At 43.1% G+C, this 27,663-nt stretch overlaps 1 protein-coding gene across 3 annotated transcripts in view; it reads right to left on the bottom strand.

Annotated features, from left to right (window-relative positions):
- Positions 1-808: 808 nt before the first annotated feature.
- The window catches only part of UMODL1 (uromodulin like 1), a 45,446-nt gene continuing 18,591 nt past the window's right edge, over positions 809-27,663 (bottom strand). For all 3 annotated transcript variants that reach the window (XM_066979112.1, XM_048071490.2, XM_066979121.1), the window contains exons 10-21: positions 25,710-25,847; positions 24,414-25,157; positions 21,182-21,294; positions 16,174-16,387; positions 14,562-14,699; positions 12,372-12,829; positions 11,548-11,690; positions 10,454-10,690; positions 9,438-9,597; positions 6,782-6,866; positions 4,023-4,227; positions 809-2,424 (exon numbers count right to left, since the gene is read on the bottom strand). In XM_066979112.1, the coding sequence (XP_066835213.1) occupies positions 4,040-4,227; positions 6,782-6,866; positions 9,438-9,597; positions 10,454-10,690; positions 11,548-11,690; positions 12,372-12,829; positions 14,562-14,699; positions 16,174-16,387; positions 21,182-21,294; positions 24,414-25,157; positions 25,710-25,847 (2,618 nt within the window). In that variant the 3' untranslated portion in view covers positions 809-2,424; positions 4,023-4,039. The remainder of the gene's footprint in view (positions 2,425-4,022; positions 4,228-6,781; positions 6,867-9,437; positions 9,598-10,453; positions 10,691-11,547; positions 11,691-12,371; positions 12,830-14,561; positions 14,700-16,173; positions 16,388-21,181; positions 21,295-24,413; positions 25,158-25,709; positions 25,848-27,663) is intronic.

Genomic DNA, 27,663 nt, shown 5'->3' with positions numbered 1-27,663 from the left:
AGGGGAGATGGTCAGTGCTATTCCTCCAAAAGAGTTCTCCTTGGCTGTGGAACTACTTATTTGGTAAAAGTACCCAGTCACTGGTGTGGGGAACTGCCCATGGTGTCTACAATGAGTCCTCCAAAGCCATCAAACCTTGTCTGAGCAGCAGATCGAGTGAAATAAGTAGGGCCAGAGGGACCCTACTGCACCTCATACGTAATACCTCAACCAAACAGCCTGTTCTGTGCCTCAGCATGAAAAGGGGACAAAAGGAGACACGGCGCTGAGTAAATAGTGACTGCTAGCCACTGAAAGACAGAAGACAGGAAAAAAAATGATGAATAAAGAAAATGTGTGGCAGCTGTGTGACACTTTTGTGACACAGATGAGAAAAGAAGCTCTTGGAGAAAGTGCTGATGCTCTTTCCTGCTTTTCACACTTGGCTCCAGATGAGTCCACCAACATCCTCAGGGACACCAGTTTCAGACTGGATCACCACATTACTGGATTTCTATTATTGGGTTGTGAATGGTGAATACTCTTCTGTTTGTCTTCACTACAAGCCATAAAATTGAAAATATGTTTGTCCTTTGCAATGGTGAAGAAAGAGAATCTCAGTAAGCATAAGCGTACATGTTTGGTCCTTGGTATTTGCAGACCAGTGTTGTTTGGATAAGGTCATGTGTTGCGTTGTGAGTGATGTTTGAACATTATGCTAATACTTCAACAGTTCTTCAGAAGCTGCCACGTTTACACAATGCATGTCTTAATGCCTATGGCTAATTCATGAGAGAAAAAAATAACAGTACAAAAACCAACAATAAGATATGAGAGTGATTTTATTAAGACACCAAGACACAGCTATTCAGATAGTCACAATATCAGTTTCTGCTGAGCATGTAATGTATCAAACAGAAGCTTTTTCTTTGCATTTCAATCTGAAACTAGTGCTCAGCTTTTGTAAATAGCATAGCTCCATTGAAATCAATAGGCAAATCTCTAGTCCTGTCACTTTCAGGCAGTTTACAATTGTTAAGTACTGTAAACTAGAAAAATACGTTTAGTAAAATAAATTATTCTTTCATTGTGTGCAGAAGGTAAATGTATATTTGAAAGCAAACAGCAAAAGCGAGGAGACTCATACATTATAAAAACTTAATTGTTGTGCTCATCAAACCTTAAAATTGCAAAGGTAAATAGCAGTTTCATTAGTGAGCTGTAGCCAACTGATTTTATTTATTTGTTTATTTTTATACCAGGATCTGGGAACTGATATTTCAGCAATGAAAAGACAATGAAATTAACTTATGGATTTTCAAGGTAAAACCTCCAAGATCATCAACTCTGACATTTTACAAAACATAGGCCAAATCCTTTACCCGGTTATCTTAGTACTGAACAGCAATTGAACTAAGGGGATAGAAAAGCAGATTTCCAGTGCTTTCCAACTTGTTTTTTTCCAACCCCAGAAAGGAGTCCTGCAACAGCTGTTCACTGTGTGGAGATTCTTGTTACGGTTTATCCAGCTGAACAGATTGTTGTGGTATCTAGTGGAACACGGAAACTAAACCTTTGCTGCTGCAGTAGTGGTAGGGTCTTGCAGCCAGCTGAAATACGGCTCAAATTTATACCTACTGTATTGCAATTGGAGTGCTCTCGCTTCGATAAGCAGCACACACTGTACCTCAACTGTACAATCACTCTTGTCTAATTAAACAGATACAAGTAGGTGCCAATTGAGTTATCTGGAAAAATATGAATTGCCAGAGTCAAATTTATTTATTTTTTTCCCACCAAGCCCTTATCAATTAAAGAATTTACAATCAAATCTCAAAACTCATGCTGAAGAACATACCGAGCAGGCTAAGCCACAGATTCATGATGCCTTTTCTTTATTTTGTGGCAAATCAACTACTTGTTCTTCAGCTTCTGTATACTTAAGGCGTTGCACAATTAGGTCTTCAACATTGCTGCAGCTCAAGGTTTCAACCTCACCTTAAGTAAATAGTGAATAACAAAGTAAAAATGAGATCTCTCAAAGAGTTTGCTGATTTACTTCCTGGAATATTTATAGAAACATGAAGCTGTGAGTAGTAACGACACAAGTGATGCCAAGAGGGGAAAAATGCAATGTGACACAGTGGGACAGCCAAATCTTGGAACTTTAATAGAGAACTGTGAAGTCTCTCCTTTTTCCCTTGTATTTTTTTTCCATGGATAAACTGCCAAGGAAAGTGATTTCAACCTGGAGCTGCAGTCACAAATAGTTCTCTGGACATTAGGGAAAAGCCAAATTGCTAACAACAACAACAACAAAAGTAGGGATACAGAAGCCTTTTACTTGTGACATTAATTTGGAAGAGCCGGTGTTGCAACCAGTTGTAACCACCATCATGAAGAGTAATGAAAGCCAAATGCTGAGTAAAGACAAGCTTCAATTCTCTGTGAAGAGACACATTCCAATTAGGAAAAAAATAAATAAATCACAATTAAGAAATGTAATGAACTACCTTACAAAGACAGTGAGGTGTGTAGGGAAGGAGAGATGAGTTGTTCTGGCATTTAAAAGGAGCCATTACTTGAGACTCCAACATGGAGATTATATATAAACATTATAAGCCTGAAAATATCCTTTATGCTACAACCTCATTGCATAAGTCCGTAACTGCCATTAATATCAAGTATTGCAGTCACTCATGACCAAGAGTGGAGAATGATGAGTGAAGATAAGCCAGTCTTCTCTCTGTAGAGAGACTCAGAGGCTTTATGTATAGGTTTTAATTTAATGGACCTAGATATGCCCTTTACACTGGGCTATGGCTCCCTAGTGGGACCTGTGTCGCTGCAGCAAGGAGGCTGCACCAAGACGCCCCGGGTGCTTTCCCTTCGGGCTCCAGACTGGCAGTCCTGCCCAGGTTTCAGGAAGCAATCAGAGCATCGTCCTCACCTACAGAGGTCTCACGGAAGCTGCCCACAGACGACTACAGAAGGTGATCTTTGTAATATAAGACATGGGGAAATAGGCTATTCAAGAATTTGAAAGTATGTAGCTGGGATACCGGTTTCCCTGTCCTTTCTCTGTCATGTACTTAAGAGTCACTGCACCCAGTGAAGCAAACTGTTATCTGCAAATACCATCATGATGAGTAGTGAATTTGCTGTGGTCATGGCAGCTGCCTTGTCATGTGTGAGGCCTCCACCAGGAAAGAGTTACTCGCTACCTGTGGCAACACTGTCAAATAAGCCCTTGCCCAGGAACAAAATGAGATCAGATCCGCAGTAAACATCCTTGAGTTGTGAAGCAATGTTAGGTATTATTTTTCAGGAAGCCAGCTTTCTAACCTCTTTTTCCTGTTCTTAAAGGCACAAAGATACAAACTGTGGTGAGCAGCTAGATTTTACAGAAAGAAAAAAACAAGTGCTGAATCCTACAGCATTCTGGAAAAGTGTTAAGTTTCTAAATTGCAGAGGCAGAACTTGTTGTAGTGGTTAACTACTCGGAGAAGTCTTTTCAGACTCTCTGCAGGTACTTGCAAGCACCACTTATACATTAGTAATAGTTGCCATTGTTTATGTCTAATATCCCACCATTTTTTTTGAAGGACAGCCCCCTACAATAAATAAAATGAAACCCAAGCTTTTGCAGAAAGGGATAACTTCTCAAGCAAATTAGCTTCTGAAGCAGACTTATAAAGAGAGCGACAAAGTTTCCCTCCTTTATTATACTAACCCATGATCCAAAACTAAAAGCAATATGCTTTTTGTGGATATGGTTATCCACATGGTTCTTCAAAAGTGGCAAGTCATTTACTATGACTGAGACTAAAACCATGAAGAAAGATGAGGAAGAGAAAACTATCCTCCTCCTCCATGTTCTGCAGCATCTGAAAACAGGCAAGAATAATAGGAATTTTCACCCAGTACAAAAAGGACAGGAGGTTTGAATAACCTTAAGTAGAGGATGCTCATCTGCAATATTTAACCATTTCAGGAAGAGCTAAAGAGCTAAATAAAGTAACTTTCCATGATTCAGTACTTACTGTCAACTTGGAAATCACTAATCATAGAACACTTGGTAGCTGAAGTTGTCAGACTTGATTCTGAAGTTGTATCTTCCCATCTTTCGCTGGTACTGGAAAATGACAAGGCTCACAACTCCCACCACAAAGCCAAACACAGCAACAACAATAAGGATGATGTATCCAACTCCTATCCCAGACTCCTTCTCTGTGTTTGAATCAGATGCTAAAAAAGAAAGAGGTTAAAAACAGAAGCTTTGAAACTCTTAATTTTTTTTTCCTGGGGTAAAAAGACGGTCAAGCTGGATAACCTTGCCTACAGATTAGCCAACAGGTGTGCCAAAGCCCAGAGCTGTGATACAGCATTGGTTCAGCCTTTTGGGGAAGGTAATTCTCATTAAAAGGTCTATGAGCCACAGTCCCCTATTCAACTATGATTGTTAAAAACTCTTGATTTGCATTTATCTCATGGGTAAACCTTCTTTAAACACAAAACATTTAGGGACGGATTCTCCATGTGTGCTGAGTCTCTAAGCTCCCATTCTAGTTAGCAGAGATCTGGCCAGTGCAGCCAGTGGAGCCACACTGAAGAAGTCACCACGGGCTCAACTCTGTAGCCTGAGTACAGACATTTAGTGCCACTTGAGAAGCCCGAGGATGTCTACAATATCTGCACAGGTCTGGCAGAAATGTCATGGGACCTGCAGGAGACCTGTAGTCCTCTGGAACAGTACCAAGACTGGTGGGGAAGGAGGGAATGTGTCACCATAAGCCGTCTCAAGGAGCACAAGATGCCTACGTGTGGGCAAGAGTCAAGTCCCTTGTTGCCCTAGGCTCCAGTGACCATCAACAGAACGTTTGCCTGGTTCACATATAGATACTCCAATGTAATTGTCCAAACCTGCAAGCAGAATCCCCTCTCACGTAACATTATACCTCTGTTTCTGTTTGTACATACACTCTTGCATGGTTCTAATTCATTCTTGTGAATGTTCGATGTACCTACAAAAGCATCTGTTTGCATATGTTTACAGGACAGCACTCATAGCCAAGCACTTGTGCAGTACCTGATGTGCACAGAAGACAACTAGTGATGCATACATGCCAGTAATTAGAAACAAGATTTTTGGCCAAATGGCCCTGTCAGCAGCCCTGGAGGCACATGTTGGCAGAGTCCAAGCTACGTAACGTCCAGGGATCATTCCAAGACAGGCCAAGGCAGTGTTGCACAATATATTTGCGCCTATTTTGAATTTTGGTATCAAACAAAGGAATTAAAAAAGAAGATGCACAGTCAAAATGATAACCCCATAGCCCAACACAGACAGGACAGGAATTCCTGAATATAACGTATCAATGGCCTTTTCTATAGCATGTGGCAAGTAGTATAGGTAGAGCAGTTAGGACTTTTTCATGTTTTAATGCAGCAGCTTACCTGACATAACAATTCACATTGTCTCCTTCAACACAGAGCTGGATATCACTGCCTATGTCTAGCCTCACACTCAAAATGCAATGTGAATATCCAAACTGGGAAAAAAAAAAAAAAAGACTGCATCTTGTAGCACCACACAGCTACAGCTTTGCTGTATTGCTGTCGTGGCACCCAAACAAAGCTCCCCTCACCAGAGTTCCTTCCGTGTGATGGCCATTTTTCAGCATTAGAAATGCATCAGGGTCTCCAGTGCAAATGGGAGTGAAACCTACTTGGTGCAAGTGTTGTACAAAGAAAGTGCTGTACAAATTCATTGATAAGTTTTAGAAAAAGAACTAAACCAGAAACGAACACTGAAGGCCTATTCTAACAGACTAATGCTAACACATAAGGGAAGAAAAGTACAATATGCTGAGTCAGAGCCTGTTTCAAGTTCCAAAAGAACATTGTGGCCATTACGGTAGAGGGAAAAAATATCCCAGATCCATTATCAATCCATCACTAACCTATCTCCACAGACAGAAAAGCTTAAGTGACTGGCAAAACAGGCAACCAGCAAGAGGAAAGAGGGTGAGTTCTGTCTATTGACAGTAGCCATGTGTTAAAACTGTGATGTTGCTGTGCACAAATACTCTCAATGAGTGTTTTACGCTAATACAATATGAATGCAAATGGCTGGAGGAAGCCAAATGAACGAAAATGTTAGAGACAGCAGTTGCCCTTGAAAACATCACTTGGGGTAAGTGCAGAAGAGGCAGAAGCATAACAAATTAGACCTTGCTTGTACACAGAGCTGATGTTCGCTCTCTATTAACCTGTACTGCACCAGTCTGCCAGATTAACCAGGGTGCTGTGTATCAGCTAGGCTGTGCCGCCTTCTCTCACAGTAATAAAGTAATCGATATCAGGGAGTCTAAGGAAATATGGCAGTGCAATCTCTTATCTCTCCTGATTTTGGACTTCAGAGCTCAAAATAACCATGGTCTAAGAACAGTGTAAAGTAAACCAGAAAAACTGATTGCAATCTAAGAGATGCAAGCCGCTTTTGCACTGTACAATTGTAATTACTGCTTGATTTTGTGGCTGTTGCACTTGCTACCCTGTGCAAATAGCTACACTTTTTTCCTCTCTCTTTCATTGCCTCGACAATCTGATAGTCACTTTATCAAGGAGGGCACATGCTTTTCCACACTGTCACATGGCTTCAGTGAGAACTTCTGCTCCTTGGAAAAATACACAGAGAGTTTTGTTTCAACAGGCTTTCAGGTTCCTGTGCAGTGAAAAAGAATCTTAAAATGGTGCTTACTCTGCATCCCCTTTTTACAGACATCTGTTTGTAACTCACCAGCAGATTTACACAGAGGTCCCCAGGATGTTCTGTGGGTAGCGATGATTTCACCGGTTTTCAGGGATCGAGCCGCGTGGCATCTCTGCAAAACCAATTCAGACTCCAACAAGTCACATGGCTGACTAGTTAATAATACAAAGCCTTCTGATGAGAATGGGAAAGCCCAGTGCTGTTCTGACCCACTGAGGTTTTTGTTTCTTAATGTTACCTGTTTGTTTCACTGAAATGAGCATGTAATGAAAGTTCAAAAGAAATGGCATTAGAGAAACATCAGTCTGAGATCTCTATTTTGAAACACTGGAAAACACTGCTGCGAACAGACATTTCACATAGACAACCTCTTTCTTTTCATTAACTCTCCATTTGTTTTGGAGAAAGCTTAAAGGTTGGATTAGATGATCTTTGAGGTTTTTTCCAATCTAAATGACCCTATGCTTATGGAAGAATAAACTTCTCGCTATTTCTATGTCAGGGCTTTACAAACATTTTCATTTGGATGCTTCTACTGCACATGGCAGGCACAGAAGATCCTACAACCAGCACCAGGATCAGCAGTGGCAACATTCGCCCCCTGCCCAGTTGTGTCCTTTGAAAACAACACACAGCTCTTCAGAAATACGTGGACTACTCATCTGGGAACTACTGGTTTGAAAGCTGTGCCCAGTGAAAGGCTGGGGATGGGCTAGCTGCTTTAGCTCCGTGTGAGTGACATTTGCACAACAGAGAGCACATTCATCTTCTGGACACTTCCTTGGTAGTGCTGTTCAGTTTGTTTTCTACCCTTTTGTGCTGAGTAGGTTATTCAGAAGACACTGTGATTCTCCTGGAGGTGCACACAGTATCAGAGAGACTGCAATACCATGCTATAATGAGAAAAAGAGAGCATCTCACCAGCATTACCAGCCTGATTACACTGAGACCTCTACAGTCCCCTCTCAGCAACAGTGTCTTTAGCCAGGCCAGCCTCTGAAAAATACCCATGTAGCTGCAACTTTGGCCTGCCCTTGAACAGATTTCCCAGTACTTGTCTTCTCCACGTAACATTTTAATCTCTACCTAAGATACTGAATACTCTAACTTTTCCTAAGGGATAAATTTTGTACAGCAGAAAGAACAATATATTTCTTTTTTTTTTTTTTTTTCAAATACATATGAGTAATATAGAACATATGAAGGAAGAGGGCCTCACTGATTAACCCTGCTGTGCCTTGTTTACTGCAGATGTCAACCTTCATTAGACCTCTAGGCCTCATATTGGGCAACCATTACCCCATCACTGACCCCTGTAATGCAGATCATAGCCAGGCCTTCAGCTAGCTGAATTCCTAAACTCTAATCCGTGCAGCTAAAGTCTGCCCTAACAGAAAACCCGGCAGCTCCTAGCAAAGCACTTGGTTGATTCCTTGCAGCAGCAACACCAGCCCACACAACCCGTGTCCTGCCCATCCCTTGTATTCCTCTGCCTCGCACCTACCACTGTGTCCCTCCTCAGCTGTGCAGGACACTGCTTGAGCAACCACTCTGTGAACCTGGGGAGGGATCCACCTCCTCCATGGGGGGGCATAGCCTGGGGATTGCTCACGCACTGATTTTTAACACACAAAATCAGCTCTGAAACCTGGGGCCATCTTTCTATCTGTCAGTCGTGTGTCCTGTTCCTACCTTTTTTATTATCATTATTTTTTTTAATCTGGAGGAAGCTTTGTACTTTGAGAAAGGAAACGAGCATTTTCTGCTGGCCACTTTGAATCTTTTAGGAAGAGATCGGTTACTGTATAATGAGCTTAAACTGAGTTATTTAGAGCTAGAGGAAAGTGTTAAACAATGGAGGAGCAGCAAGCTGTTAATGAAAACATCCTTGACAGAAAAAAAAAATCACAGGAAAGCTGGCAGAAGGAGGGGAGAATTCCTGTGTATAGGTTATAAAGGAAAAAAAAAATCAGCAAAAACTGATGTATTATTTTCATTTATTTCCATGGTAGCAAGACATTTTTAGATTAAGCAGTGTGTATCACTTACTTAGAAATAAAAGAAACAAAAAAAATGCTTTGGAGCACGGTAGGAAGACAATTAGGAACTGAAGTTTTTATGAGAACAGTGCTTGGTTTCCTACTTTAAAAGCAACAGGGTTTTAAAGAGCCCTGTTAAACTCTATTAGATTCACAGCCATGGAAACTTAATGCCATGGAGCTTCCTCCGTGGCACCTAAACTCTGACTTGGAGGAGCAAATCTCTAGGGGAAGAAGAAAGGATAGAAAGACATCCCAAATCAGTCTGGTCAGACTTTCCCACCGAAACTGCCAATAGGGGTGGTAGTTTTTCTGTGGCATGTCCATCTGAGGTGGCACATTTCTGAACAGCCTTTCTCACTGTAACTTCTGTTCTTCACCTTCTGGCCACCCCTACGCAGGGGCGAAGTCCCACAACTTTCTGACACCCGTTTCTGTGCATGATCCATGCTTTTCACTGCAAGGATAGAAACAGGAAAAAAGGGGGATGCTTCCACATGGCTGTAGTCCTTTCCCACTCCTCCCTGCTCTCAGCAGGGGATGAAGGAGCTATTTGAAACCCTGTTTGGAAACATGACTTCTTCGATTCCACAAAAGGACTGCATGGCAAAGGAGAGAGAAAAAGCACATAGCAAAACCCTTACCGTCCTGCAGGTGCTTCCTGGTGTCTCCATACAAATACGAATTTTGCAGTGTAAGTAAACTACAGAATTGTTGACAAAGGAAAAAATTTTCAGCTTAAACTGTGCTTTGCTTGAATTCCCATTCTCTAGCAGTGTGGTGTACGTATTTGGGATAGGACAGCTGAAAAGGAGAAGAAAATACACACATATCAGGTAGGGCTATAGAAGACATTGTGGTTATAGCACTTAACTCAGGTTGTAAGACTCCTTTAAAAAGCCACAGCCACACACTCCATGAAGCAACTCTCCAGCAGTGCAAGGGTGCCAAGGGGCTATTTGCTGCTTTGCTGTCACAGTAAGCAAATAGAGCAGGAGAGCAGGAGATATGAGAGGTGGTTGGGGGGTTGCAAAAGAAGGGAAAGAGTGACAGAAAGAAGGATTTAAATGTGGCTTCGCCAAACAAAAAGTGAAACTAACAATATATTAAAAGGAATAGCTTTTGTTACTGAGTAAAAAGACTATTCTGTATTTTAAGGTGAAGGATGAGCATAGGGGACATGATATCAAGGTAAAATTAGGGATCCAAACAGGAACAAACGTCCTCTACCAGAAGCTGCAATAATACTGTCTGTGAGTCACAACACAGAAATCAATCAACTTACACCTTCAGTGATGAGAGTTACATAAGCTCATGGTAATATCCAAATCATGGAGAAATGGGTGAAACGCACATTTTTCAAAAGTTCTTTCCCTGTTGTACATGAAAACCACCTATTTATTTTGGTCAAATGTGCAACGCCTTTACAAAACTATGGGGAAGACAACCAAACTCAAACAGCCACCACATTCCACTTTAAAAACATTTTCTTTTCGTGCCTACCTTCCTTGTTCAGAGAAGGTGTGGCCAGTCAAAATGGTAAGGGACAGTGTATATGAATGATGAAAACACCCACAAAAGGCATTTAAAATATAACACATCCGTATTCAGTACCATTCAAGGTAGGGCACACGATATTTGCAAGTGGCATTTGCTGTACCTGTTGTTGATAAAAGTAAATGAGAGGGGATCCACTGAATTGTTAGTCGGAGTCGCCCAGCAGTCAGTGAGGACCACCTTCAGCTTGCTGTCTGCTCTCTGGATCCCCACCTCAATCAGTATGTCATCGCTGGCAGAGACACTGAAATTTTTTGGTATTGGGGAGTTTCCAATAAACAACTGCATTTCTGTTCTGAAGTGTCCAGATCCATGTAAATCCTCAAAAATGGTGTAAACTCTGAAACAGGAAGTAACCACTTTTAAAGACCACAAGTTGGAGCGTTTCTGTAAGTCATAAAATGGTGCCTGTTTCTCCACCTCTTGTGCATGTAAGCAGTGAAAGATGCCCAAGAAGCTAGAGAAGTGTTCAAGAGAAAAGGGTGAAAATGAATCAAGTTCTCAGTTGGGATGGTAGGAACCATGGAAATGAAAAAGGGAGAAACCAGATGGCGTAATGTCTTGGCAATATAAATAGAGCAGGTAGAAATATTTGAGTGCACCTGAAGGAGAACAAGACTATGAGATGTCTTAAAGTTCAAATAAGGAGAGTAAAAGCTTAGCGCTGAAGGCAAGAGCCAAGAAATCTAAGGAAAAGGAAAAAATCTAAACAGTAAGTGAGAGATATGAGAAAATTAGGGGTTAAAACTTGCCATCCTCAGCAGCAAACCTAGCACCCACATAGCAGTCTGTATGCCTGCCTCAGCTGAAGAGACATCGTTGTTATATTTCAAAAGCAGGTGAATACTCTTCTTGTTAAATGTGGTTGCCTGGGAAGGCAAAGAGCAGGAATCCTGCCTCTCAAGGCTGCACCGGTAGCTCCCAAAGCTTTATTTTCACCTATGGTTTAGCTGGGCAATGGCCGAGCTTGGTGTCCATTGGACATGTTGACACTTTAGATGGAGTATGACGGAAGCACACAGCAGGGATCACCTGAGAATGGGACACTTAGGAAGGCAGACTGTTCAGCACAGCAAGTACTGTCAGTGGATCCAGCTTAGACCCCTTTCTTAGATGGGGGAGAGATGGGTGATCTCTCCCATGCAGCAGCATTGAGTCACACACCATCATTTCAAAGCAGAGGGAGATGTTCCTTACCCCTCTGCAGTGTATCCAGAGGAAGTCAAGAGATTGTTTTGAAACACACAGTGAATGGGACTGGCAACTTTTAAGTGGTGGATCACTCCCTGAGCAGAAGCGTCATTCCGGAGTATGGTTTTCACTACGGTATTACTCACGTTCTGGAACACAGAAAGAAGAAAGCACAACTTGTGAACACCGCTGCTTCTAGGGGTATAGCAGAGCTACAGGCTTAGCAGCTTCAAGGACTTTGGAATTCTCCGTTCTTCAGACAGATTAAACCTCCAGCATCTTTGCTGCTGTAGAGCTAGACAAGGAAAATCCATGAGCCTTCCTCCTCTTCCTCAATCTGCAATGATCACTGATCCACGAGGGATTTTCTATACTTGGACATGTTCTGATGGGATCCATAGAGGCAGCCATCAACCTTTGCCCCATTACTGGGAACAACTGGGGTGTTCTCTAAATATGATGCTCAGATTGCTCTTAAGAAAAGAGAAGCTTCTGAGACAGCTGCAGGAGGAACCCAGAGAGGCATGGGAACTGGGCCTCAGTTGGGAGAGACTCTTGAACCTTCCTGCCTGACCCCAAAGATGCCCTTCTCTTTCTTGCTTGCCCCCATACCCAAACAGAGGGTTAACTTTCCACTTACAGGAAGTTTTCTTTTTCCAAAGACATTGGAAACATGAAACACGTTGCACAACATTTCAGCAACTAATGGACTCTATTTCCAGCTAAGGAACAATCATTGCCCCTCCACCCACCCCCCTCCACCTCCCACCCAAGAGAGGAAAAAAAAATTCTTCAGGGCTTCTTCGCATTCCCTGTCTGAGGGGACTTACGGTCTCAACTTCAGTGCCACATTCGCTCCAGCCAGCCTGCAGCACAGCATGAGTGCCATTGCTGATGCTCACGTTGCAGCGAGGCTCCCCCAGGTACAGGGAGGACTCAGGGATGGATTCCTGATCTAAAAATCCCTTCTGGATGGCAAGGACAATCTTCTCGATTTCACAAAACACTCTCACTGCATCTTTAATGGAAACCTCCTGGGCAGGTTTAACAAGGGGGACGGGAGACACTTGAGGAGGAACATCAGGAGCTGATGCAGGATCCGTGGTGAGAGGAGGCAGCACTACACTGGAGAACTTGGTGTCCTCCAGAGCCTTGTGCTCGGTAGCAGAGAAGTTCAATGAAGCAAGGGAGGAAACATAAGTCGAAGTCTGCAAATACATTGCAGGTAAAACTGTGTTGGGTACAGGTTTCTTGTCCATCACTGTTGCCTCCTGGCTGGTAGGAGATGCTGAAGAGTGCCAAAAATAAAGGACTGATGTAATTTACAGATTCAGATTGATTTCATAAGGTAAAAGCAAACACATATGAGGAAATTCACAGTTTCCTAGTTTCTGTGGGTTTTTATGTTTGGTTTTTGTTTTGTTTTGTTTTGTTTTAACCAGCTCTACCTGCTGTCAAGGCTGTGGCTGTTTCTTTTTTTGGTTGGTTGGTTGGCTGGGGTTTTCGTTTGTTTGTTTCTGCTTTTGTTCTTTAAGAAAGAGCCCGTGAGATATATAAGGCACCAGTGAGAAAAGCCTAAGTGCTTTATTTCCTGAGAACTGTAATAATTAATGTGTTTGAGTAAAGCTCGTACGTACAGCTTTTGGGTGATCAGTGCTTGCAGAAGATCCACAACTGCAAGTTGCTGAGCAGCTTTCAGATTTTTTTTGCCTAGTATTGTGGGAGACTGCACACTTCTGGCTACGGGATGCAAACAGGAACAGAGTCTGTTAAAAAAACTGGCCCCACTTGTGAGAAGTTGGTATCCAGAATATATGACCCTGAATGCTTTGGAGGCACCATTTTGGGGGTGACATGCAGGACAAACCTTATGTATCAGGCCCGTATTGCACACATGTACCCTGAGAGACACAGTAGGGAGCTGAACAAACGCTCTGGTAGGAATCTTTAATGATTCCAGGAAGAAAGTGAACAGGGGAAATGGTGAAGCAGAGACAGAGATCGATATGTATGCCAAACATCCTGCTTCCAGCACAGGCTCTGGGGTTACCATGGCTCTTTGGTACTAGAAACAACCTAAGTATCTGACTTAGCACCCGGATAATAAACTCAATTTGCAGTGGAACAGGATGGTCTCATTGCACAAAAAATTTTCTTAAGCAGTTTTTAATTGGTTGTACATACAAATAACATTTATTTCCCAAGCAACATATATCTACGTATATGTGTATATACACACACGTGTTTTTCTGGAGCTTCCCACCTTTCAGGAATGTCCCAAACTGAAAAGATGCTGATTTGAATGTAATCTGAAAAAAAATTCTGGGCTCTTTTCAAGTTGAGTTCCCCAAAAACTCATTGTCACACTACTAAATGTGTTAGTTAAACAAAACTGAGCAAAGGTTGGAATCAGTTCACAAATCCTTGTGACTTCAGCCAATGAGTATCTTATCACTGTGGTTACAAAAACAAGTACAAGTACAAATTACGGAAGAAACCTAAAAGAATTTAGAAGCTTAAAGACTCGTTATATGTCAGCTAACAAATGATTCCAGGAAAGACAGAAGAAACTAGATGAATTGGCTGTTGTAAAACACTCATCTGTAACACTATATTAACTTTTTGTCCCTGAGGCAATACAGAGGTCATACTATGTACCTGGTTTCTATGACCTTTTCTGTTATCTCTGCTATCTCTGCTATCCCCTCTGCTACTGCTAATGGAAATAACTAACATTCCTGATAATCATATCTACTTTTAATGGCACGTATGAGAAAACAGAAATATTAAAATAATCTTACAGAGACAGCATTAAATATTAATATAATAACTCTCATGACAGATTGTTCAAGTCAGAAATGCTTAAATCAAGACTCTTTCCATTAGCATGTAGTTGAATACAACAAACCTAATTGATCCCTCACAAACTTCAAGGCCTGTGGCAAGTGTGACTTTGATCCAATAAAGATAATAACAATAAGAGTTAGGTTAGCCATTAGATAATAATTTTAAAAAATTGCCTTCACAGTTTCTTCCAGGCCTTTCTGGATGCACGTCAGCAAATCCGTCATTGCAACTGCACTGGTAAAACCCAAGTGTGTTATAACATGATGCATCCGGGGAGCAGTCATCTTCTTCACTCTTGCATTCATCATAATCTGTTGGGTATTTAAGGTGGAGAGCATACAAATGAAAATGTGTTGGTTCTGAAACAGGAGCATGATCATATCATCATGATATCATGGTGGGATTGCACTTCTTAGGTGTGAAACTCTACTGTAGGTGTCAGGTAGCTGCTGGGTGTAGAAGAGGTGGGATATTGGAAGCACAGCCTGATTGCACGGACACTGGCATAACCCTCCATCAGCAGTGCTGCCAGTGCTGCTTAGCAGATGCTCACTGAGATGTAGGTACCCCACTGCAGAGCTCGTAACCTTCTAAACTGACCAACAGCCCAGGGCAACATTTCTAGCACCACCACCATCTGCCTCCCCCATTCTACCGTCCTGAGGAGGTGGTTAATAAATGCCCAGCATGAATGAAGCAGTTTGGAAAGCAGGGGGTCTGTGTGACTAGTCCAAGTTGCAATCTAATTGAAAGAAAAAATATGCTTTTCTTCCCTTTCTCTTCCTAAGGCCTAATCACTGCTGCTCAGACATGGATGTACCACCATCAATGAGATTCAGAAAGCAGCAGTAACCAAGCACCTGCTCTATGGGGACCTATCCCTGAAACAAGCCATCTGTTCTAACACAGCTTCCAGGGGCAGACGCTCCACAAAGCATGAAATAACCATGATTTTACTAATTAACATAATATGCAACTTTCCAGATTCACAGCTGTAAGGATAACAGGCAAAGGGAATGTACAGGATAGGCCATATACATGCTTCTGATGTCATTTTGCCTGAGATTTTAATTGACAGGTTATAACAACAATATTTGGACAAACTTATCATGTTGAGGATACAGAATTTGATACTGTTTTCAGAGATGACACATCAATTTGTAGAACAGGATTCAACAGCACTTAGTCAGAAGACTAATTTTGATTGTTACTGACTTAAATCACATATAAAGAAAACGAGGTTTTACAATAAGCCATTGTGCTGATCTTGGTAAACTGCGTACTTTCGTCTGAACTGCCAGCCCACAGGTTTATGAGGGAAACACACACTCCCAGTGCAGGAATTCACATTTTCATTTATTTGTTCCTTGGTTTCTATCTCATGCAAAATTATCAGTGCAAAGGAGAGGGTAATGTGTTTCAAAATAAATTTAAACAGAGCTGGTTATATCTGTGTACGTGGACCTGTTTCCACTGGTAGATTATAAAACCCTCAGTTTGTGACCACAGTTTCTAATATCTCCATATCTTCTTCTCTATAAAATTATTACTAGCTATAAACTAAAAGACTAGTTGGTTCCTATCAGGTGTACCTCACTTCTTATTCTATCTTTTGATGTTCTCTGAAAAAGCATATTGGATGGATAAGCAGAAGTGATAAAGGAGAGAGAACGGTGTCTCATCCATGTGTTTTACAGATGTTTTCACATCAAAAAATAAAGAATAATAACAGGTTTTATCATCTTTTCTAACTGAAGAACTATTAGGATATAAGCTGCTCCTTACCATTTATGGAGAGACTGCTCTTGTCAACTGTGAAATAGGAGCTGTGTTCAAAGGCATCACGAAAAGTGGTGATGATGTAGTAGATATCCACGTCTTCTGCAATCAGTAAATGGAAACTTACCACCGTGCTCCCATTAGTAATACCAGTTATCAACACTTTAATCAGACCAGCCTCCACTTGCTGAAGGACCTCAAGGGGCAGAGATTTGTGTACCTGGAATAAAAACAAAATGCATGTGAAAATGGACAGGTAGAAGTAATTACATTTTTGGCATTGTACAATGCCCGAAATATAATATTATGCATTACAATTGCACTTCATACTCTGGAGGGAAGCAGCAGAAAAATCACTCTTGTTTATAACATTTCCACTCTACAGCAGCTGAAGGAAATGGTGTATACTTAACTGTGAGCATTAGACAAGGTAAGTGATTAAGATACCTCATCTGCCATTTGGCACAGGTCCTTGCAAAGGCCTCTGATATCAGCAAGGGAGGGAGGAAACTGCAGGAGTCGTAGCATCATAGAATCGTTTAGGTTGGAAAAGACCTTCAAGATCATTAAGTCCAACCACCACCTAACGCTACCAAGTCCACCACTAAACCTATTGAGAAATCAATAAAATTCAGAGTCTGTACACAGTAGCCTTGCCGATCACTTGCGGCCTAAGGGGGAGAACGCTGCCTTTGTTGAAGCACGCTGGGCCTTAGTCCCAGCAGCCCCAGAAGCAGCCTCCTTGGCTGCAGAGGAGAGCAGGACGGTTGGCTTTGTGCAGGATGGGAAAACATGGCTCTGCTTGAGGCTTTCAGCTTCTCTGCCTTCACTTCAGATGGAGAAACCAGAGAGAGGAGCAGACTGGGGATGTGTATTCAACCTCCTCCTTTCCCAGTCTTGGAAGCCAGGTACCTCTGGAGGGCAGCCGCCCACGGAAAGATCTCCTCCTCCCACGGGAGGGTGGTCATGGGGCACGGCTCCCAGGCGCATGCAGGAGCCTGGGGAGCACACAACAGCTTTGGCATGTCCAGCACCGTTCGTTCCACCTCCAAGCCCAGCACCAGCCAAAGGAGGAACAGACACAGGCCAGATGGCATCATCTCCCAGGACAAACCCAAGATGCGACAGAAGGCTAATATTAACTCAGCTGTAAACAACATGTTGAGAAAACATTATACACAGAAAGGCAGACCTGCTTCGGAGAAATTGGGGGGAAAAAAATCCACAAGTGTTTCCCTTTTCCTCTGGTTGCCCAAACAAGGGGCACAACAGGACTGCACGGGACTCCCTGCCTGCCTGCACATCCCAAGGGAAGCAAAGCATGCGCACCCACACGTGCAGAGGTTTGCACTCCTCGTCTGACCCCAACATCTAGCCGCAATGCATGCAGAATGCATACATTCTCACGTACACTGATCCCTGTGTTTTGTAATACCTTTCCCACGTGTCTGGTAAGTCTTTTTAGATCCTTCCACATTTACAAATAAAAAGTACAGTGACGGGAAGCGTGAGACGTAGCTTTCAAGCCTGGATGAGGCAGGTAGTACGGGCTGTTCTGAGCTGTTGGTATTACCGTCGTGCTTAGAAGCTGCCAGCAGAATTGCGACAGGAGAGTGTCCGTGATAAAGGAGCTGCTCTCAGCAACACAAGGACAAATCCCCTGCCGTCCTTGTCATCCCCTCCTCTTCCATCAAGACACAGGGCTCTGGGACGCATGCCCCTTTCCCTTTCTGCCATTTTACAACCATGTGCTGAAAAGCTGGGGGTCTGGCCTAAGTTTTCATCTTTTCGTAGTTTTTGTCTGAATTTGTGGACTTTACATACACACACCGGTGACATCCTCCTAGCCCATCTGATTTCACCAGGATTCCCTTCTCATCTTTCTCCTGAAGATTTCAATTTATTGATGCTTCTTTTTACCTCATGTTTGGGATTTTTGTTTGTCTGTTAGTTCGGGGTGTTTTTTGTGGTTGTTGTTGGTGATGATGTTCGTTTTGCTTCTGTCTTTATCCATATTTTTCCTCAGAAACCAAGACTCGGAGCTTGACAGGCTCGACAAGCATTCATTTGTATTTGTCACCACTAGGTGACACTGCAAAACCCTTCATTCTGAAGGCTGCCTGATTTCAATACAGGTACCACACCCTAGGCCATCAAAATAGTGGTTGATGAAGTGAGGCTAGAAAAGACAGGAAAAAAAGACTGAACTTTTCAGAAGGAACTAACTAACTACATAATACCCTTGAGTATGAGATTTTCTTGCTAGAAAAATAAAATATCTTGCCATCCGTAATTGCATCAGCCATTTCTGTAGCACGCAGAGGAAACACCGGCAATGCCAAACCAGAAGAAATAGGTATGCCAGAAGAAGAGCCACAAGAGAGGAACACGAGCAGAACTAACACCAGCACCGGGGGAGGGAATGCCTCTTGGTAAAAGAAACGAGAGGTAGATTAAGTATGAGTTAAGGGTGAGACGGAGCCCACACTAAAACCAATGTGCAAGCCTGCACAGCCAGAGCCAGGAATGTGCTGGCATTATGGAAACTGAAAAGAAATGAGTAAAAGGTACATCAATATGAACAGAACAATAAGATAGCCTGCGTGAGCCATGGTATTTCACCCACAGAGCTCACCCCCCTGTCCATGCTTTGGCTGCACCTTCAGAAAGAAGGTATTGGAGCACACATCTGCCCAGCTACTACCAGCAGCAGCTTTAAGGATCTCCCAGATTGGGAATAAACTCAAATTAACAGAGGGCATGAAATTTCTCTGGAATAGTGAAGCTGCCTTAATCGCTGTATCAATACTCATCACACACTCAGATAGCTTTCATTGCAATTATTTTAAGTGCATTAAGCTAGATCAAATGAAGGCTACATCAGTTCCAGCTGAGGGGTCACCTTGGTAAGGCACTATTGGTTATTAGTTTTACACTTTCTGTCAGTCAGTATTTATGACACCAGAATTCAAATCAGCCTTTGGCACTCTGGAATTTAATGCACATCAGTGAATGCATTCTCAAGTCAGACCTTTTGTTTTCCTGCCTTGTCTTCTTGAGGACAAGCCCTAGTTCTCATGATGTTCCTTTTGGCTCTTGCAGAAGAGAGGCTGAGCAAAACCCAGGAGGACTAGAACACTTTCTTACCCTTAGCTATGTTGTTCTTCAGTTGCAATGCAAGGAGGATGGTGAAGCTAATGTGGACAATGACGGTGCAAGTTGCCACATCAAGTTTTTACTTCGTTCTCATCTACACATTATTTAAGGAACAGTATTTCTATTTGCTGTGCTGCCAATTTAGCCACGTGGCACTTAAGTGCTGGGACAGCTCTACACTAAAGAACATTACACACATTAGGATTTATAAATTCTCTCAATTGTAGATGGTGACTCCAAAGAGGTTTAAGAAAAATCATTGGCAAAATTTATTTAACTGGAACTTGATAGTGCTTTTAAAACCCATGAAACTTTCTCTATCCACTTTAAAAGATCAATTTCCGGCCCTTATAACCTGGAAAGGAAATACGCAGTCCTTTTTCTTTTCCTAAATTTCCTTTTCTTTGGTGTCTGGAAACAGAACGTTTGTAATAAAACACTCCTGGCATCTTTTGCTGTAGTTGATACCACTATATATACATTGTCTCAGAGGTAGATGGAATGAGCATTCACACACCTTGCTTGTGGCCGGTCCACAAAACTGTGCTGGAAAAAGGAGTGGATGCTTTATAATCACAGGTGGCTGTTTTCTGCCTGGAACTTTGAGAGCTGGGTAAAACTGACACAAAACCTATTTTGGCTCCTTTATGTAATCATTTTACAGATTTTTCCAAACATATTTGTATCCATGGTTTTCTGGATGTATTATTTAACTGAATACCCCACAAAGAAAATACATGATTTTAGCCCATTTTAATAATGTGCTATCCCAAAGTAGCCTTGGGCAGTGAGTGATGCTGAACGAAAGTGAGGTCAGAGGAGAATCACTCCCTCTTCACTTTGCTAATCACGTCCCTTTCATTCTGTGCCTGGTTTTCTGATGTGACAGCTCGGGGCCAAAACAACTCAGAGAAAGCTGTGCTGCACTGACACATCCAGAAAGGTGCAAATAAGTAATAACCAGCGGGAAACCTATATGATATCCAAGAAGACATCGTGCACAGCTAAACAGACCACGCATTTCCCTCCTTACAGTTTCCATGCTGGCCTGAACTCTGCCAAAAGCGTTGCCGGTGCCTCCCCCTGCAGACAGCTGTTTTGGTGACAGGCTGTGACTGTACACAGTGAGTGTCTGGGGAGGCTTCAGCAGTGTTTGAAAAGGCAGACAATTGTCAGCGACGGATTTATCTTCGCAGTTATCAAGGCCTCTAAAAACACAGACAGAGAAGGCAAAACAGCCTAGCGTAACCAGTGGTTTCCAAGCAGAGTTGTTTGAGTAAACACCAGCAGGAACACACTTCTGATAACTTTAGCAAGAAGTGAGGAGAGAGATACTGTCAGAGGCAATGCCTCAGCATTAAGAGAGTGCTAAAGGAGCAGCTGACACGGCCATGTGCTTTGATGTCCTGTGCTCTAATTAGAGGTGAGGGCAGAGGTGACTTAGCAAGAAACCACTCCCTTTCCAGATACGGGGCTACAACAAAGGATGATTATAAGGAATGTCAGCCTTAACATGCTGTGACAAAAGGTAATCATAATCATACAGCTCATTAATAAGCTGCTGCACAGGACGAGGATAGCACAGCACTTTGCAAATATCCATTAACTTCTCAGCATATCCCCAGAGGGAGGAAATAAATAAGCCAGTATAACCAGATACGAGAAGCAGGGGAAATGGAGGCTCCAGAGAATCCCCAAATCCTGGTCTCAGTCTAAAACACTGCTGCAGTCTCAGTCAGGACTCAGACCTCCAAGGTACATCAAGGGATGCACATGTGGCATAAACACTTCATGGGAAACAGATCAGACATGATTTCATCGAGACCAGTAGCAGGTCACATCCTTCTTAGCCACTTACTTCATCGACAAAGAGCTGTGCAAAGTTTTGATATTCCTCACTGCTTGCATTGCTAAAGCCCGGAGAGTATTTCACATTGGTTATCCGCACCATCCCATTAAGTTTCTGGACAGCTGTGAAATAAGAAAAAGACAATTTAAATACATGCTCCATGGATGGTAGCCCATGGACAAGTGTGTGACAGTCATGGGCATGCATGGCCACATGGGGTGTGCATAACAGCAGAAGGCAAGCCCTCTAAAATGTAGTCAGGGGATCAACTGCCTAAACACAGGTGTCCAGCACCTGGCTCTACTCTCTCTGGCCTTTGGATACCTCTCAGGAAGGACACAGACCTCCTGCGGGACTTATATCTGCCAGCTCTGTCTTGAATGCTCTGGGGCTTCTGAAATGTTGCTGTATGGCAATGTTCAGGCACACAAACTGCTCTCCTAAACTCAGCTCCTGTCCCAGCTCCCTCTACACACAATGGGGAGGCACCAGCCCCTCCAGAGGGCAAATCTTTCCATGGTCCTCCCTCCGTCCTTGGAGAAAGGCTGGACAGCTGCCTGGGATTAGACATCAGCACTTCAGACAGCTAGTGTAAGAAGAGATGGATCCCAACAGGGTGTAGGCCTCCTCCCTGAAGGTGTATATGCTGAATAATATTAAGACAGTCTCAAAATGTTTTTGGTCATTTCTTGATGTTACTGTTTTTGGCGTTGTTACCACAGACACTGAAGGTGATCACAAGCAGAAGAGAAAGGACTTCTAAAGGCATGATTCATACCCCTAGCATCGTTTATGGGCTAGCCAGACAAGCTGACTGATATCACGCCATCCCGTGACCATTGCCAGCTAACTATCCTCCCAACTACCAACAGATCATCACCCCTAGCATTATTAAGATCTAACACGTCAGTGTCTTTCATGACTACAGGATAGTCTTCATCAAAGTCTTCAAGAGCACTACCATCTAGCTAAGGATTCTGTTTAAAATTGTTTCTGAATCAAGTTACCAGTTTTTACTTTCTGGTGCACCAGCTTGCTTTCCTCCCTGCGTATTTCTGTCCTGATTCCAACAGTATGTAAGACACTAAGTTCCAGCCCTGCGACTGTCATACTCCTACACTGAGTTTTACTCTCCCATATTAGCTGCTTTTACTGAAGCAACAAGAATGGAAAGCAGGGCCCTGTGTAGACTGTATGGATCCTGCTACATCAAAGTTGGTCCCAGTCATACTGAAGACAATGATTCTTTGAGCAGGGACAGGTGCTGGAAGAAAAGAAATAGTCATCAAGCAAAGCTTTGCAGAGGAGAGGAGGAAGTCATGCCTACTTAGAGCAAGCCACAGCAGGCTTCCTTTATCCCAACATACTTCTGATCGCAAAGGAACCCTCACCACCACCACCAGCAAGATCAACGGATTTGGGCTTGCTTTCTGCTACGGCTTGTCCAGCCATGTAAGCACAGGTATTTAGGAGATAAACCACATTAAGGTATCTGATGGAGAGAGGGGAAAATGTTCTGAACAATTTTCAAATGAAAAAATAAAAATCAGCATTTAGAAGACGTGACAGACTACGGGTTGGCTGTTAACCTTCCAGGTCAGAGATGTTGCCACAAGGAGGAGCTCTGTATTAAACTTCTCCAAAAATGGGGTTTTGCCCTCTGAATTTCCTGCCTCGTCCTAGTGAGACAACGCTGTGGTGGCTCTTTATCTTGTTGCCCAGGCATCACCCCTTCACAGGCTTCTTTCCCTGCAAAAGCTGGGCAAAATGACTTGGCTGAACTTTTAATTCATCAGGAAAAAAAAAAAAAAACAGGTTTGTATAAACTGAACTTGTTTGTGTAGAGTTCTTCAATTTGTTTTCCAGATGGAAGAAAATGACCCTCAGTTAAAATGAGCTATTTTGATGTTTTCCAAAAAAAAAAAAAAATGTTGTTTTCTTTAAGAAAAAAAATATATATATATCCTTCCCTACTTTGAAAGGGGTGGGGAGAACAGAAAGCAAAGCTGTAAATGGAATTTTTCAGTTCAGGTCTATATGTTGTTCAGTCCAAAATGGTTCTTTCCCCCATTTAGCCAGCAAGAGCTCACAAACTGGTTATTTACCTGGCTCTGTTGCTTGGTCTCACCAATGCCAGGCAGAGCAAAGAATACAACATGAAAGAGAAAGAAAACAAAAGCAGAAAAGAAGCATTGTCATGGCTGCCCAGAGACAGCAGGACTGGGGAAGTGGATGCCGTGGCACTGGTTGTCAGGACTGGTGGTGTACTGGTGCCACAGGAAGGGCTGGAGAAGCAGCAGAGCTGCCCTTGGATGACCAAAAAAAGAGTTTCCAAGGAGAACGGGACGAGGGGGAACCAGAAGTGGGGCTGAGTGAATGAAGACCCCCAGGAACATGAGATCATAGGGCAAGGGAAGAGAAAAGAGCAGAGGAGTGTGGTTTGGGATCGGAGAGATGTGAAAGGCATGAGAGAAAGAACAAGGACAAGCTGAAACAAAACTGAAATAGGTATCACGAACTTACACACTAAAGAAAAAATACCTTTAGTGATGGGCAGGCACAGCAGCATTCCTATCCCAAACAAAACCATAATTTAAAGGCCAAATCTGACTCTAACCTTGAAATATGATTCAGAAAAAATCCCCTAAAGAGCTGCAGTACATCTGCCCAAACCCAAATAGATGAAGCCCTCACTGCCAGCCCAGTTACTCACAATTAGAGCTCTTGTAAAAGTGGTGCATGGGTTTCCACACAGCTCTTGCCCTCTGGGAGATGTGTGGGGCTCTGCCATGGATTCATGCTCCATGGAGGGAGATAGGAAGGCAGGTAGTCTGCCCTCACAGGTCTCTAAAATAACTCCGTGGGCTGCTGCTGCAGTAGCCTGGTGCCAAAGTACTCAGGAGAAACTGAGATGTGTGTCAGCAGGACAAGCAGCATATGTTTCAATGAGCCACACACAGCACGCTGTATGATTTGCTCTGTCTGCTTCAGGAAGGAGAAATGTAATGTCGATAAAGCTAACTGTCAAATGAGCAGAAAGTGAAATTATTTTGACATACCAATTTAGAAAAAAAGTGCCAATTCCTGCAAGAAAATACTTTTGGCACAGACAAACTAATTTCAGACACCTTCAGCCCAGACCACTGAGGACAACTGTGGATCTTTTTGGACTCTGAGTGACGTTTTGTTTCCCACATAGTTGCATTGCCATGCATGCATGCCCTGCTGGATTCATACTCACTGCGGTCCACAGCTGAGCTTGGTGTTGAGCTGGAAGCTGAAGAGAAGCCTGGCAAAGCTGGCGAGCCCATGGTTGCGGTGTATTTCTCAGACCAAGAGCTGTTCTCTCCTCCTGTCTCTGTATGTGTGTCGAGAGTGGCGTTGAGGGTGGAAGCTCCAGCATCCCCTGTGACCGGTGGAGCTGTGCTGGGGCCGCCTTGAGAGCGGACTTGAGGCCCTCCAAAAGCTGCATGACTTCTAGTGGTACTGGAGGCTGTCTGATTTGATAACGCTGGCAATGGTGAGCTCCTTTGCTCTTGAACTGCCGTGTCCGTGGGTGTATTTGTGAGAGCAGCCACTTGCTGTGATGCATCAGGGGAAGCCTCTGCCACTGAGCTTTGCTGTGATGGACTTACGGCGGTCTGCTGCTCTCCCGTCACGGTCGGTTCCTCGCTGGCTGCCATCTCCCTGGCCATGGGGCTGTTGTCACTGCTGAAATCTCTGTGTGGTTCTGTGTGTGGTGCCAGGCTTTTTTTCCAAGGAGCTGGAGGAGCACTGGTGGGAGAATGACGGTGGGGTGCTTGCTTCTCGCCCTGGGGCAGCACTGCAGGCAGGTGTACAGCAGTGCTCATCTCGGAGCCTACAGTGGCCGCTGTCTCGGTGACAGAGGGGGAAGCAGAGGTTGCAGGGCTTACTTCAGGAGCAAACTCTGTGCTGTCCGCTACTTTGAGAGCCGTCATGTCACTGAGAGGGTTCACGATCTCACCTGCAACACAACAGACACACTTGCAGTGGAACCTGAATTCGGACAAGGAGGCACCAGGGCATGCTAGGTCTGGCCTGAAAATTGGGCTGAGACCACCCAGACAAGTGCAATAGCATTACAGAAAAAGGTCTTGGATATTTCATTAGGGCATTGTAGCATATATGATTTTTATGGTATTGAATCTCATTTGTGACTACACGAAGAAGAAGCGGATTTGATTCCTGGGTCTCCTCTTCTGGATGGCAGGCTATGGATCATTACAGTGGAAGAAATTAGGCACACAGATACCAAAAAAGGAAAAAAGCATGCCTCATGTCTCTCTGCAATCAGTCTTCAGGCTATCAAGGGGGTACTCAGAGAGATTGTATGCGAAGACATATATAAGGTTCATCTTTCTGTTCAGAGAGGTTCTCCTTCAGCTAGGGACTGCAAAGGTGCATCTATACAGGCTTTGTGTGCTATATAAATATTTGTGAGAAAAACAGGTAGAAAAACGTGACTTATTGCAACTTTTCATGGCAAAGGAAAACTACATGCCAGTCTTTTGCTCACCCTCACAGTTTCTTCCAGGTCGGGATGGATTGGTGTCCACGGCTGTCTTGCATCTGCACAGGTACGAGCCCATCACATTGATACAATCTGCAAACACGGAGCAGTCATTCTCGGCGTGGGAAGCACATTCATCCCAGTCTGTAAGAGCAAAACCAGATCAGTCAGGCAGCCCTCCAACTGACTGCACTAAGCTAGAAATCATCACAAACCAGTCCTTTCTTCAGCATTTGAATTTAAGAATGTGGTCTGCCTTTTTTGTCATTTGCCTGACAGACAAGCTCTGAGTGGTGCAGAATGCTATCTGTGTTCTTGTGCTGTCACATAAAAATTAACATTTGTCCTTGTACTCTTAAAAATATTTTCTCCAGGTACAGATTATTTTTTCAGATCATGTTTAGAATTATTCTTTTTTAGAATTAAAAACATTTTAAGCGAAAAAAATAGTGTAGGTTTGTACTACAGCTATATCATAAGCATATAGTTCTGCATACGGTACCTCCAGATCCACTGGATAATGAAGAGTTCTGTTACCGCTAGCTACCACTAGCTAGAATATTAAATGGAGTCTGAATCCAAATTGTTTTCTGCATCAGATAAAAGGTAAATGCAAACAGCTCCCACAAAAAAAAAAAAAAAGCACTCTTCAACTCTTAACAGAGGAAGTGCTAGGGGCAAAAACTCTTAATAAACTATTTATTTTCACAGGTAACACTACACAGCTGTGATCCTCTTTCTGGTAGTCTCAGAAAAAAGGTCCTGGTTCAACAAGGCATGAATATTCTGTAAGGGTGTTCCTTAAATCTAATTTCAGCCACTCTGAATAAGTTAGAGATGCTCCTTCCGTAGAGTTATGTACCAGATTTATGGCTGAGTATCTTCACTCTTGAAGGATTTTGTTCTGGAGTCTTATACTACCATTTGCACCCTGCTCCAGCAGACAGGCAAAGTATGAGTTAATGCTTTGCACATGAATAATCCCAGTGAATTCCATGTGACCTCTCCCTGTGTGCACTCACTTGTGCACATACATACATTCACTGCCTCAGGGCAGAAAGCGAGGGAGAGCAGAAAACTAGACTGAGCACTATGTTTTGGGTCAAATAATTTTGATCAGAGGCTAGAAAATTGTTTTGAACAATGTGTTGCCGTAAGTGCTTGTTCTGCAAACACGCAGAGATTAGTCACTGTGATTATTACTCAGAAACAAAGGAAAGTCCCAGTCTAGAAACAGAAAGCACAGAGCATGTGTACATGCACATACGTGTGCATATTTTTGCTTGCACACAGGCTTCCCCAACCTCGATTCAGATCTTTTTCCTTTCTTCCCCATTAGATAATTGTTGCCATTAGATAATTCCTTGTGCCTATGGCCACCATCTGCCTGTTAATCTACAGCTTAAGCCTCTCAGAGGGGATACAGGAGCATGCAGGACTGACTAAAGCACCAGCAATGAAAGTGCTCTCCCTGATGACTTATTATACTGCGAGGTAAATGTGGCTCTTGATGGCTTCAAACACCACCCAAGAGATGCTCCAGTGCTAATTGCCAAGTAACTTACATTCTCTGGCTCCACGGGCTCTGGGGGTTTCCTTTCCCATTACTTAGCACGACTTTTTAAGCAGCCCATCTCTGATAGCCACATTCAGCTACACATCAGGCCAAAACACTGATCTTGTCTCCTCAGTGCTCCATGGCACTAGTACATGCACTCTCTGGCCTCTCCCATTTGGCAAGTACCTTCCCCACACACAGCTCAACCAACAGTCCCACTCCAAGCATTTTAAAAAAACACCACTGTGTTGCTCTGATTACACATTGTACCTGTAGGGGGTATATGCAACGGGTAAAAATCCATGAAACTCCTTGCCAAATGATGTTGCAGATGTGAAATGTTCACGTGACTTCACGGGGAGCACAAAATTTTAAATTTAGCTCAATAGCTCATGAAGGAGA

Source organism: Anser cygnoides, chromosome 1, assembly GCF_040182565.1.
Source record: "Anser cygnoides isolate HZ-2024a breed goose chromosome 1, Taihu_goose_T2T_genome, whole genome shotgun sequence".
Classification (NCBI taxonomy): Eukaryota; Metazoa; Chordata; class Aves; order Anseriformes; family Anatidae; genus Anser; species Anser cygnoides.
Note: the sequence above shows the minus strand (reverse complement) of the source record. Positions and strands in the feature narration are given on the sequence as shown.